This window comes from Sorex fumeus, unplaced genomic scaffold (assembly GCF_029834395.1).
Source record: "Sorex fumeus unplaced genomic scaffold, SorFum_2.1 ptg000006l, whole genome shotgun sequence".
NCBI classification, from domain to species: Eukaryota; Metazoa; Chordata; class Mammalia; order Eulipotyphla; family Soricidae; genus Sorex; species Sorex fumeus.
In genome coordinates this window covers 41,300,885-41,314,554 of record NW_026606063.1, presented here as the reverse complement: position 1 = coordinate 41,314,554, position 13,670 = coordinate 41,300,885, and the positions used below count along the sequence as shown (strand labels likewise).

The following is a 13,670-nucleotide window of genomic DNA, read 5'->3' as shown; positions in this document are numbered from 1 at the left end:
AAACTTGCTACTCTTACTTAGCTTTGTCTTCCCTCCCCCCCAACCTGTAAAAGCACATATTCAAAACTGATGTTTCCCACATAAAATGGGTCTTTCTAATGCTTATTTATATTTGCAGGATGGTTTAATACAGCAGTGTGGTGAGACAATGAAGGAAACAATTAATGTGAAAACTGTATGTGGCTATTACACATCAGCAGGGACCTATGGATTAGATTCTGTGAAGAAAAAGTGAGTTCCCTTTCTTGTTTTTCCTTTTGTTCCACTTTTGGGAATTAGATTGCTTCAGTTTTGTAAGAGAATGTGTAGTTATAAAAAGAGGTGGGAAAAAAAGAATAGAATTTTGTTGTTAAAAAGCAACTTGTTTTTTACATTGGACTAATTATAAAATGCCTCAAGGTGTTGTCTTTGTGAATATGGATAGGTTATTCGTGCTTATAAAAAACTAATTAAAAAAACTGTGATCACTTTTTAGTGTATATTTTCTATTAAATTTTAAGGAATGAGCATAGCAGACATATTTGTGCAGCTACTGGCTACATTCTTAACTTCAGAACCCTACAGTACTCATTTCAGATTATAAAGAAGGTACAGAAATAAACGATAAGTCGTTTCACATAAACAGAAAATGAGGTTTTCTTATTAGGGTGCTCCCATTAGTAAAAAGATGACATTCACTTAATAATTGCTACAAAAGCAACATTAAATATTCATTATTAAAATTTTTTGAGCATGTCTTAGCAAGACTACTGCTTTATTTTTATTTTAAATGTAAGTCCTGTTTAGTAATCCATAAGCTAATGTAATTGTACATGTTTTGAATTCAGGTGTCTTGAATGGCTTCTAAACAACTTGATGACTCACCAGAATGTTGAACTTTTTAAAGAACTCAGGTATTTAAATTTTAAATAACTTTTAATTAATCATAAAATACTTTTTCATTTTTAAAATAGGCTACGTAATTTTGTATTAAACAAAATATGCTACTTATAAAAATGATTTAATGAAATGTATGAACTGAAGAAATGTTACATGAATTTTATTTCTTCGTTAAAAGTGACATCTTAGAATTAGGTTTTCTGCAAGTGAACATTTTAGTAGAATTATTGTTGCTATGAAATCGGGAAAGTTTCAAGTTTTTTGTGAATTGCTGGATTTATAGATTTTAAAAGTGTATTTTAAGACTTTTTTTCCCCAAGCCACTGGAACATAAATCACATATGGTGGATTTTTAAGTGTGTGAATTATTCATTCCTTCAGCAAATAATTCTAAATGTTTGCTATGTATCAAGTTCAGTGATAGGGGTTGTGTCATGATTTTAGTCCTCAAAGAGTTTATTTTATTTATTTATTTATTTTGCTTTTGGGGTCACACCCAGCGTCGCACAGGCACATGCACTCAGCAATTCTTTCTGGCGGTGCTTAGGGGACCATATGGGATGCTGGCAATCGAACCTGGGGCGGCGCGCGTGCAAGGCGAACGAATGCCCTACTCGCTGTGCTATCGTTCCAGCCCCGAGTTTGTTTTAATTGAGTTAAGATAACTGTGAAGGGCAACAAATTTAGGAAAGCAGTGACCTTTTAAAAGATCAGTAAGTAAGCCTGATAGTCCTTTTCAGGATCTTGCATCTTTGACAGTCATGCTTCTGAGATGCAGATATGAGTGTCCTGAGGAATATATGTGTCTTTCCAATAGAGAGACAAAACCAAAGCACTTCCCAGATAACATGCATAACTTCCCAGAATGTCAGTTTTGATATGGGGCATAAAGCTGGAAAAGAGGTAGAAAACCTAACCTTTTTAGACCCTAGCATAATATGGACTAGAGAGAACTATCGTTTCTTAAAACTTTCTTGATGGAATTCAGGAATTAATAAAAATGTTAATTGTATGGCTAACCCGCATCCTGGATTTCTGGACTTTTTTCCCTCTGCCTTTTAGAGATGCTTTTGTTTAAATAAAAAAACAAAACAAAACAAAACAAAAAAACAACGGCAGCAACCTGCATCACTTAGAGATGCCAAGGCAGAAACACAGCTCTCTGCAGTATGTTTTGAAAGTCTTTAGAGGGTCAGGAAGTAGTACAGAGGTTAGGTCATTCGACATAAAGTCAGCACTTAATGATGTCAAAGCATAAACAGTGTTTTCTGCAAATGTGTTTGGTTTTTGAAGATCATCAGAAGGCAAAGAGATAGTGGTTAGGATGGGCTGAAAGTGCCTGACTCAGATTCCATCCCTGGGACTATAGAGCTCAAGCAGAGCCTAGAACTGAGCCACCTGCCCAGTTGGCAAAGAATTGCAGAAGCCAGAAGTGCATGTGCGTCAACATACACACACACACACACACACACACACACACACGCACACACGCACACACGAATGCACGCACGCACGCACACACACACACATGCTTTTCATGTACTGAAGGAAAGATAAAGGAAAAGAAAAAAGAACTACTAGTGATATTTCTACTCTAACTTGAAGCTAACACATTTGTTTTATTTTGGGTTTGGGGCCACACCCAGCAGGGCTCAGGGCTTATTCCTGGCTCTGCACTCAGGGATCACTCTAGGCAGGACTCAAGGGATCGAACCTATGTCAGCCACTTCCATGGCAGGTATCCTACCCACTGTAACCCTCTCTGACTTTAACACATTTAATTTTAATTTTTCACTAAAGTGATCCTTCTTTACAGCGCTGTGTTTTTTTGTTTTGTTTTTGTTTTTTCCTTTTTTGGTCACATCTGGCAATGCTCAGGGGTTTACTCCTGGCTCTGCACTCAGGAACCACTCCTGGTGGTGCTCGGGGGACATATGGGATGCTGGGAATCAAATCTGGGTCGGCCGCCTGCAAGGCAAACGCCCTACCTGCTGTGCTATCTCTCCAGCCCCTACAGTGTTGTGTTTTATGAATACTATAGGTACATACTTCATGTGTGTTTTCAAGCCTAGAAGTTGAAGGTTGCTTAGAAGATATAGCCATTTCCAGTTAATTTTGACAAATCTTTTTAACTTTTTCTAACATTCAGGGTGAAAAACTGAAGATTGCTAGTTTACTAGAGCATTCTAAAACCCAATTGGGACCTTGCTTTAATTTGATTAATTAGCAAAAAAGTTCTTTTGTAGCACACTGTCTGAATTAAAAGTCTCCTTGTGTTCAAGTATATCTTAAGATTTTTTGTCTTGGATTAAAAGTTTAATGTAATTTTTGTTCCACATTTTCTTTTGAGTAGATAAAAGATAAAAGGGTTTTTCCCCCCCAAGTCCATTAACATGTACGTGAAAATAAACTCTGCTTCTCATTCATTTTTTCTAGTATAAATGTCATGAAACAGCTCATTGGCTCATCTAACTTATTTGTGATGCAAGTGGAGATGGATGTATATACAGCTCTTAAAAAGGTATGAGCACAACATGCCATGAGGATGTCACCTCAGTTCTTTTTATAATAGTGAAAAATTAGAAACAGCTATTTTGTTTTTGATTTTGGAGCCATACCCAAAAATGGAGTCACCAAGCATACTTCTGGCTCTGGGCTCAGAGATCTTTCTTGATGAGGTTCAGAGGACCACCTGAGGTGTGTTGAGGATTCAACCCGGGTCTGCCAACTATGAGGCCTTACCACTGTGCCATCACTCTGACCCCTAGCTAGCTTTTTAGTGAACAGTTATAAATATGAGAAAAATAGAGAAAATATACTTGCATGTTAAAAGTTTTTGTGTTTACAGGTTTGGTATCATGAATGATTCTCATTTTGTCCCTTTATATTTTTCTGTTTTAGGACTCTATTTCGGTTTTATTCTCAACAGCAAAGATGTTACTTAGGGATCAGAAATGTTGGCATGTTTTTTAATGGTTTTTAAAAAGGTAACTCAATGGACTGGAGTGTAGGCTTTGAAAGCAGGAGGCCCAAGTTCAATCCCTAGTACCAGATCACTCCTGAGCACTGCTAGGAGTGATTCCCTGACCAGCAGCTGCAAGAAGCTCCCTAGCTCGGTTGGGCATGGCCTCAAATCAAACCACAAAAACTTTAGATTTGGTTAGTTAATGACTATGTTGATATTTTTACACAGGTTTTCTAGAAAATGTTGAGATTCTTTTAAAGACCTACTTTGCACTTTAGGCATATGTTCTGCTTTGTTCTTTAGGAAGGTTTCAACTTCTTTGGTTTTGGGGGGCACAACTGTCAGTGCTCAGGGCTTACTTGCTGTGCTCAAGCACCACTCCCAGTAATCCTCGGGACCCATAGGTGATGCCAGAGATTAGACTGGGGTCAGCCACATGCCTTAATATCATACTATATATTTTCTCTCCCTCTGGCCTGGTTTCAACATTTTAAATGTAATTCTACTTTATCACTCTCTGAAGAGACAAACTGCTAGTTATTCTTGTTCCAGTGATGTAAGTAATTTTCTAAAATGACTGTGTCAGACTTGAGGCAGACCATGCTCTTAAGAATCCTAGTCAGAAACCTGGAGATAAAATATCGGCTAGTGTGCTGGCCTGCACTGCATCCTTGGACCCTTGCATTGAACTGCTGGTTCCCCCTTGTCTGAGAAACGCCAGGAGGGGGCCAGAGGCCATCTGAACACTGCTTTAAATCTCCTAAAATTAAAAAAAAAAAAATGATTAGAACCTTAACCTATAAGTATAGGTAAAAGGTCTATCCTGTAACAACAGTGTTTGAAACCATAAGCACTTTACAGGGATTATTTTATTTTTGGTTATTGGGCTACATCTGCTGGTGCTCAGGAGCTGCTCCTAGCTCCAGTGCTCTGGGGTGCATCTAGTGGTGCTGAGCAAACCGAGTGGGACTGAGGGTCAAACTGAGGTCACTGTGGGGAAGGCCTGTACTCCAGCCACTAAGCCCTCGCCGCAGTCCTCCAGGGTCCATTTATTCCTTATCACACACATCTAGTTTCCTATCATCGAAATGTTACAAGCATGTCATGAAATAATTATTCTTGTAACTGCTTGTGAAATAGAAAGGAAAAAATTTCAGAATCTAGATTTCAAGGTGAAAGAGTTTAAAAATGCAAAATCAGAAAATGATGAAGTCTTAAAAATTTCTAAATTTTAGTGGATGTTCCTTCAACTTGTGCCTTCTTGGAATGGATCTTTAAAACAGCTTTTGACTGAAACAGATGTCTGGTTTTCTAAGAGGAGAAAAGGTATGTCTGAAATTTGAAAAATGTATGTGGTTTCGGGGCCACACCAAGTGGGGTGGAAGGGCTACTCTTGGCTATGTGATAGGGGATTGCTCCTGCAGTATTTGAGAGACCATAGGGTGCCTGGGATTATATCCCTAATATATCTCCAGGGCCCCCTCCTCTTACATTTTCTTTTTTGTTTTGTTTCGGGCCACATTAGGTAGTCTCAGAGCTTACTCCTGGCTCTGCTCAGGGATCACTCCTAGAGGTGCTCAGGAGACCATATGTAGAGTCTGGGATCAAACCCCAGTCAGCTGCGTGAAAGACAAATGCCTTCATCCCTATACTATCTTAGATTTTCTTTCTTTCTTTTTTCTTTTTTTTTTTCTTTTCATCACAAGGTATGATGCACAGGGGTTACTCCTGGCTCTGCACTCAAGAATTACCCCCGGCGGTGCTGAGGGGACCATATAAGATGCTGGGAATCAAACCCGGGTCAGCTGCGTGCAAAGCAAACACCCTATCCGCTGTGCTATTGCTCCAGCCCCTCTTAGATTTTCTTTAACTTGGCTTTTAAGATTCATGTACTTCAGGACTACAAGGATAAAAAAAAATTATACGTAGGGAATGCAGTTGAATTTGGCTGCTACAATTAGTATGGCCTCATTTTTGTCAGATAGAATTTTTAAAACATATTTTTAGTTCTCTAAATTTTTCTTGGTGGGGGAGGGTAAGTGGCCACACTCAGCAATGCTTAGGGGTTACTCCTGGCTCTAAACTCAGAAATTGCTCCTAGTGGTGCTCAGTGGATCTTACGGAATGCCAGGGATCAAAACTGGGTAGCGCGTGCAAGGCCTTACCTGCTCTACTATGGCTCTGGCCCGATTTCTGTGCAAACTTAAAAAAGTAAATAAACCTATCTCCTCTGCCCTCGAAGAAAAGGCTTCATGGGACAGTGTTTAGATTTCTGAGACAACCTAACATTAGATTCATATCACTTATGTCAGGGGACATCTGTAAGAACATAATAGTATTCTCTGTCCACTTCATAAAATAAGCACATTTTGTTCAGCATGTGACCTACCAGAACTAATGTTACTATTTAAAAAGATGTAAATCTCAGCTACATGCCTTTTGCTTTTGCTTATAAACAGGCAAAGTCCTGTTAATTTTTAATTAAGTTTACTGCTTTCTTGTGTTTTGCTTGACTCTAGATAGGCACCAAAGGAATATAGAGATGTAAGGGGTAAATATTTGGAAATTACCTTGTCTGTCTTTCTGCAATTTCCAGGAAAATATATTTTTGTGAGCAAGAGTTTCTTTCTGGTCCGCAGGAGATCCATGTTTCATGTGAAGCATAGCTTGAGACTGGTAGTTGAGACTCAGCATTCCTGCCAGTCAACAATAGGAACAGGAATGAGTTTGCTGCCATGGGTATATTTTGTCTAATAGGAAATAGTCTAGGGCTTATGTGCAGGGCCGTGTTTACTAGCAGTAACTCCAGAAGTTGCTTTCCTACTCATGAAAGTACATTGGGATGCAACTGAGAATATTTCTAGTAAAAAGTGTATTATTTTTATTTTATATTTCCATAGAGAATTAATATATTGGCTAGTGTTCTTCGTAGTCGTGAAAACCTGTTAGAATAATTCCATATGGTAGCCATGTCCTTTGTATCTTATAAAGATCCTAGAAAAAGGAAGGCATTTCGGCTTCTAAAGTGAGTTCAGTCCCTAGGGGAGAGAATTCTGGAGAATTCCATCCTTGGCCTGCCTTTTCCATCTTGCTGCGCTGAACACGCCACACTCCAGAGAGGTATGCAGCTGAGTTTCCGGCCCAAGTGTCCACACATCTGAGCAGTGTGAAGTCCCAAAACCTTTAAAATGAGATTATTAATATTCAAAGAGAGGGCATGTGTGTTCCTGCTCAGAAAAATATTTAGGAATATTAATAAATTAGGACAAAAAAACAACTAATCTTTTATTTTAATAGATTTTGAAGGCATGACCTTTCTTGAAACTGAGCAAGGAAAACCATTTGTGTCAGTATTCAAGCATTTAAGGTTACAGTATATTATCAGTGATTTGGCCTCTGCAAGGATTATTGAACAGGATTCTCTAGTACCTTCAGGTAAGAGACCATGATTAAATTATAAGAAATAACACCTGTATTTCGCAGTATCTTGATGCATCTTTATAAATAACACATGGTGAATCATGAAGAAAATAAAAATAACTCTTGACATTTGTAAGGCATACGTTTTTATACAGTTGCTGCTGCCTGCTGCATAGCACATGCTAAAACTACTATCGAGTTGCTTTACTGTAGGAAATATAGTCTTCAGAGAAATGGGCCAAGATCCCAAAGTAACAACTATGCATTGGAATGATATTAGATGTCAAGGCTAACTACTTACTCCCTCTCTAGTCTTGTACTTCCTTTTAAGTTAAGAAATTTTATATATATTGGCTTTTCGGCACACCCAAGTAATGCTCAGGGATCACCCTTGGCTGGGTTTGAGGGACATATGTGGTGCTGGTGATTGAGCCCAAGTCAGCTGTGTGCGAAGTACACTGCTTACCTGCTGTACTATTTCTTTGGCCCAAGAAATTAATTTTAGGGCCAGAGGGATTGTGCAGATTTAAGGTCCTTGCCTTGCATTTGGCTGATCCTGGCTTGATCCACATCACTGCATATGATCCCCTGAGTACCATCAGTAGTGACCTCCGGATGCAGAATTAGTAGAAACCCCTGAGCACTGCTAGGTGTGATTTAACTACGCCTGACACCCCCCCCAAGAAAAAGATAATTTTATCAGTTAAAAATGTTTCAATTATTGAGGTGACATAGTTATAGTAGCATTAAGGTTAATACTTTGGCATGCAACTTCACTGCATTTGTACCACCACCACTATGCCAAAGACCCTTGAAAATGTCACTCTAGTTCTCCACTTCCTTTCTCTTTTCCTAGTCTCCCTCTCCTTTAGAAAGAAATGCTTGGGGTTTGTTTCTCCACACCCAGCAGTACACAGAGGCTGCTCCTAACTCTGTGCTCGGGGTCATTCCCAGTGGTGCCTAGAGGACCTGATAGTGCTGGGGATCAAACTGGGGGTGGCCATATGCTTTAACCAGGCCTGCTGCAATCTCGCTCTAGCTGTAGAAATGAATGCGAACTTAGGCTATTTCCCTGTGTTCTCTGTGCTGTAGAGTATTTTTTTCTACTCTCACTTCCTTAAATAAACACTTCACTGCCCCACTGCTCTGCCAGAAATATTATTTAAATCAAAAAACTTTAAAGTCTGTTGGGGAGGGCAAGAGGATGTGCTTCTCTGCTCCGGCCCTGCGGTGCTGCGTATTCAGGGGCCTCCAGTCTGCACCTGGAGGTGCAGCAATGCTTGGGGATCTTGAGCAGGGCATCAAACTGGGGTTGGGCTGCATATGGGTCATAAATGCTATCCCTTAACCCCATCTCTCTAACCCCTTTATTTTATTTTTTCACTGTGGTTTTGTTTTTGTTTTTGGTTTTTGTTTTTTTTTTTTTTGGTCTAAGGACCACACCCAGCTATGCTTGGGCACTACACCCAGCTATTTATATTTGGACTCCTCCTGTTTGTTTCAGCATCGTTATCAGTGTTACCAAGCTTCTTATTCAGTCATCTCACCATCAGTACGGAAACTGTGCTGTTTTCTTACAGAAATCTAAAGGAATAGGACAATAATTTGTTCGCATCTCAAGGTGAAGGTGTTCCCTCCCTATCCAGCCATGTTTTAAGTTCAAATTTGTAGTTTCCTGTTTTAGAATGTTGCTTTATCATTGCAACTGTATTTTCAGCCTTTCCCCTACCTAGTTTTCCCTCATCCTATAAATATTGTCAGGTCTCTTTCACTCAACAACACGCAAAACCCTTCCTTAATCCTGAGTTCCTTCCCTCGCACCATCTTCTAACACTTTCAGGATCACAGACACTGTCTTCTCACTGTTTCACCATTTCTCAACTCCCCGCAACCTGTCTTTGGCTTCCCACTATTTTATTGAGACTTCTACTAAAGTTAAAATTGTCCTATTTGTAAAAGCTGTTGGTCCTGTTTCTGTATTAGTTTGACTTCTCTAGCATTAAATACTGTGGTTGGTTAGGTTTTTTCTTTGTAATTTTCTACTAAATTTAATTTAGAAATTGTAGTTTTTGTTTTTTGAGCTCCGAGCAGTGCCTAGGAGCTTACTTCAGGCTCTGCGCTGAGGGAGCATTCTTGGCAAGGCTCACTCCTGGTGGGGAGCATTTGGGTGGGATCTCTGCTGATAGAGACCTATGGAATGCCAGCAGTGGAACCGGGTTGGCCACATGCAACAGAAGTGCCCTACCTGCTGTACTATTGCTCCAGCCTCTGGCTCCTAATTTAATTTGGTTTTTTCGTTTGGTTTTTGGGCCGCACCTAGCAATGTTCAGGACTTCCTCCTAACTGTGCAATCAGGGATCACTCCTGGTGCACTTGTGGGGGACCATGTCAGGTAGTGGGAATTGAACCGGGTTGGCTGCATGCAAGGCAAGCTCTCTACCTGCTGTACCTGAATTCTAATTCCTAAATTCTGAATTTTAATTCCACCTCTAAATTCTAATTTTTGTTTTGTTTTCGGGCCACACCCCACACTGCTCACGAGTTCCTCCTGGCCATGCACTCAGAAATTACTCCTGGTGGTGCTCAGAGGACCATATGGGACACTGGGTCGGTGGTGTAAAAGGCAAATGCCCTACACACTGCACTGTCACTCTCATCCCCCTGAATTCTAATTTTAATGTATGTGACCTAAATAGAGTATCTTTGGGCAAAACTAAACAATGTTTACCGTATAAAAAGCCATGTTGTTACAGAGTACTTGTAAAATATAAATTATTGCTGTTATTGAAAGACAGTTAAACATGAATTAAGAAATGGTAGAATTTTATGAACTCCTTTAAAAAGTTTTATTCTTACTGTTCTTCTGTATTTCTTACTCCTCTTCTGCTTGTTTTCACTTTTAGAATGGCTGTCTTCTGTGTACAAACAGCAGTGGCTTGCTATGCTCCGGGCAGAACAAGATAGTGAGATGGGGTAAGTGTATCATATCATATCATGTCATGTGATGTCACGTCATATCACGCCACGTCATCCTTTATTAAAAATTTCTGCTCTAGAGGAGGCCAGAGAGATTGCTCAATGGACAACACCTGCTTTGCCTGCTGAAGGCCAGGTCTGATCCCTGGTATCGCATGGCCTCCCGTGGACCCCAGGAATAACCCCCAACACTGAGCTGGGAGTCGGCCCCTTCGCCCAGCACCACTGGTTTCCTAACAGATTATGTGATGAATCGTTTTGTTCTTACGTTTGTATTTGTATTTACCCCCTTCCTTTTGTTGTTGCAGTGACCCAGGATTGCACTCCTGCCTAGCTTGTTGCTTGCACTTTTCGCTGTGCGGCTCCCACCCTCAGCCACGGTGCTCACTGAGGGCTGCACTGCCACAGCCGTCACTTGCACATGTCCTCACAAGGGCCTTCACTCTGGTTGTGGTGCTGGTGCTCATTTTGATTGTGGCTTCCTGGGGTTATGTACTTAGACGTACTTGCCAGCAGTTAACTTCCTGACCAAGTGTTTGCCTGATTTTTGACTAGGTTGTCTCCAGGGTTCACACTGCTTTGTTGTAGCGTTATGTACATCTGGCTGTATATGTCGCCCGAAGTTTCTTGTGGAGGTGGGGGATCAAAGAGAGTAGGCTGCTAGGATCTTACTTGGCACACGTGGCAGTGCTGGGGATTAAATGAACACAAGCTTGCCAGGGAGGTATTCAGAGCTCCTGAGCTGTTTCTTCAGGCCCTGTTAGAAGAGTTTTTAGTTTATTCATGTTATTGAAAAATCAGTACTGAGGGCTGGTAGCTCAGTTGGTTGAGCACTTACCTTTGCGTGTGAGGTCCAGAGTTGTACCATCAGCATACCACACACAAACAAACCAGTATTATAAAATCAAGAGCTAGTAGAGAAAAGATCAACTTTTCTTATTGTATTTGTATAATGCTACCAGTTTTATAAGTATCTTACTGGTCAACCTTGCTGTGTTTGGCTTGTAATCTACTGCTATGTTGGTAAAATTGAATAACATTAATTTGTCACCGAGTTATATGGCTCTATATGTAATTGTTGTTGCTGTGGTTCGCATGCAGTTGCCCTGGGTCTCAATCCCCGTCCCCCCATGTGGTTCCCAGAGCTCCACCTGGAGTGATCCCTGAGTACAGCGCCAGGAGTAAACCTGAGCACCGCCAGGTGTGGCCAAAAAAACAGAACAACGACAAAACTATTATTAAAACCAGAATGTTGAGAACATTTTATCTTTGCACTACTTTGCTTATTCTTTTTCTTTTTGTAGTAATGGGGACCCCAGGTCTCCTGCGTGAGAAGCACACATGTTACCACTGAGCCACATCCCTCTTTATTTTCTTACATTTTTGTTTGAAAATTTTAGTATTAATTTATTAATAATGAATGCCTAGACTCTAGGGCCAGGCATGTGGCTCTGCAGCAAAGTTTATGCCTTGCATGTGCGGGATCTGGGTTTTCTTGCGGTGCTGCAAGAAAGAAAAAAAATCATCACTGTCATCACCATTATCCCGTTGTTCATTGATTTACTTGAGTGGGCGCCAGTAACGTCTTCATTTGTCCCAGCCCCAAGATTTTAGCAGCCTCTCCTTACTCGTCTTTCCCAACGCTGCCGTATTGGAGGCTCTTTCAGGGTTAGGGGAATGAGATCTATTGTTGTTATTGGCATATCGAATACACCACGGGTAGCTTGCCAGGCTCTGCCGGGGCTGGAGTGATAGTACAGTGGGTAGAGGGCATTTGCCTTGCATGCGGCCAACCTGGCTTGGGTTTTGGTTTGGGGGTCATATTCGGGGGTGCTTGGGGGACAGTTTGGTGCTCTGGGGTCACTCCTGGGCTGTACTTGTAGCACGTGGGGTGGACCGTCTGTGCAAAGCATGCACTCCAAACCTCTGAGCCATCTCCCCAGCTTTGTGCTACAGTCTCTACCTATTTTTTCTACCTAGAATACCCTTCCCCTGCATAGAATTCACCCCAACCTCACCTCAGCAAGCTTCCACTTAGATATAAATGGTACTGTGATGATCATCTAGTCCCGTGTAGAAAATCATTGCCATTGTTATCTATGCTCCTGACATCACAGTTCTACAAAGCAGTATAAATATTATTTATTTTCCCTACTGTACTGAATTCTTGAATGTTGGAGACATGTTTTATTAGTTCTGCTTTTACATTTTTAAACATTTAATTTTTTTCAGTGTTTTTATTATGGCAATGGTATTTTCAGTATCCCAGCACTTAAAAAATATTGCATATGAATAGAGGCATTTGCTATTAAAAGTTGAAATGAATTTTTCTCTTAAGTTTTTTAAATGGGGTACCAGGTAAATATGAGTTAATAAAACATTTATCTGCTTTCTGCTAAATAATTGGGTTTGTGTGGCTATACTACAAAGTAAATGCTAGAATATGAAACAAAATTATTAAGAGGTACAGGAGAACAGTTACATATTAAGTAATATATTTTAATTTATTTAGCACTTGATTTTTGTATTAAAGGGGCCATACCCAGTACTCAGGTATGCACTCGGTAACTCCTGGCAGGCTTGAGCGACTGGTATGGGGGTACCAGAGATCAAGCCCAGGTTTTGCAGTGTTCAAGGCTAATGCCTTATCCACTGTACTAGCTCTCTGGCCCCAGTACTTTGTGTGTGTTTATTTTCTAGGTGAGCAGAATTTCTCATAGATTTCTTCCTTCACACACCCCCACCTTAAGGTTGGCTGAGCTCTAGAAGCCAGGGCAGTAAGTGAAAAGTTAGTGATTTTTAGATCATTTTTATCTGGCTCTTCAACCTGTGTCACTTGAAAGTGTATGTCTCATTGGCTTGTCTCTGTTTCTTTTCTTATTTCCGTGCTGGTGAGGCCTGTGTTCTCTCGTGAGCTCATACTTCTCTTTCTCTCCCCTCTCTTCTTTCTAAATTGGTTTCAATAAAAACTGCCTTGCTTAACTTCCCCCCTCTCCCCACCATCATTTTTATTTAGCAGCGACGGTGGACTGGAATGAGTCAGTGTGTACATCTTTACTTTTTATGCCACATTCAGCAGCGTTCATTCAAGGGCTCCTTCCGGCCCAGTACTCTGGGGACCATGGAGTGCTGGGAATCTTGACCGCACAATTTCATTTTAAAATTTTGCAATTTTTTTCTCTCTCATTAACTCAGAATTATTTTTCTAATTGCCTATTCCACTAATATCTGTGAGATTTTATTTATTTTTTATCTTTCTAGGCCTCAAGAAATTAACAAAGAAGAACTGGAGGGAAATAGCATGAGGTGTGGTAGAAAACTCGCCAAAGATGGTGAAGTAAGTAAGGATTGTGCTGTTTAATATTCTCAGACATTGTTGTATTGTTAGTGCAAAAGATAGCAGCACCTATCGTGCCTCAGAAAAGCTTAT

The 13,670-nt window shown here is 40.4% G+C and overlaps 1 protein-coding gene across 1 annotated transcript in view; it reads left to right on the top strand.

Annotated features, from left to right (window-relative positions):
* GMCL1 (germ cell-less 1, spermatogenesis associated) overlaps nucleotides 1-13,670 on the top strand; it is a 39,821-nt gene that overhangs the window by 16,196 nt on the left and 9,955 nt on the right. The window contains exons 5-11 of the mRNA XM_056123628.1: nucleotides 119-231; nucleotides 828-893; nucleotides 3,316-3,400; nucleotides 5,080-5,170; nucleotides 7,142-7,279; nucleotides 10,168-10,237; nucleotides 13,502-13,577. Of these exons, the coding sequence (XP_055979603.1) occupies nucleotides 119-231; nucleotides 828-893; nucleotides 3,316-3,400; nucleotides 5,080-5,170; nucleotides 7,142-7,279; nucleotides 10,168-10,237; nucleotides 13,502-13,577 (639 nt within the window). The remainder of the gene's footprint in view (nucleotides 1-118; nucleotides 232-827; nucleotides 894-3,315; nucleotides 3,401-5,079; nucleotides 5,171-7,141; nucleotides 7,280-10,167; nucleotides 10,238-13,501; nucleotides 13,578-13,670) is intronic.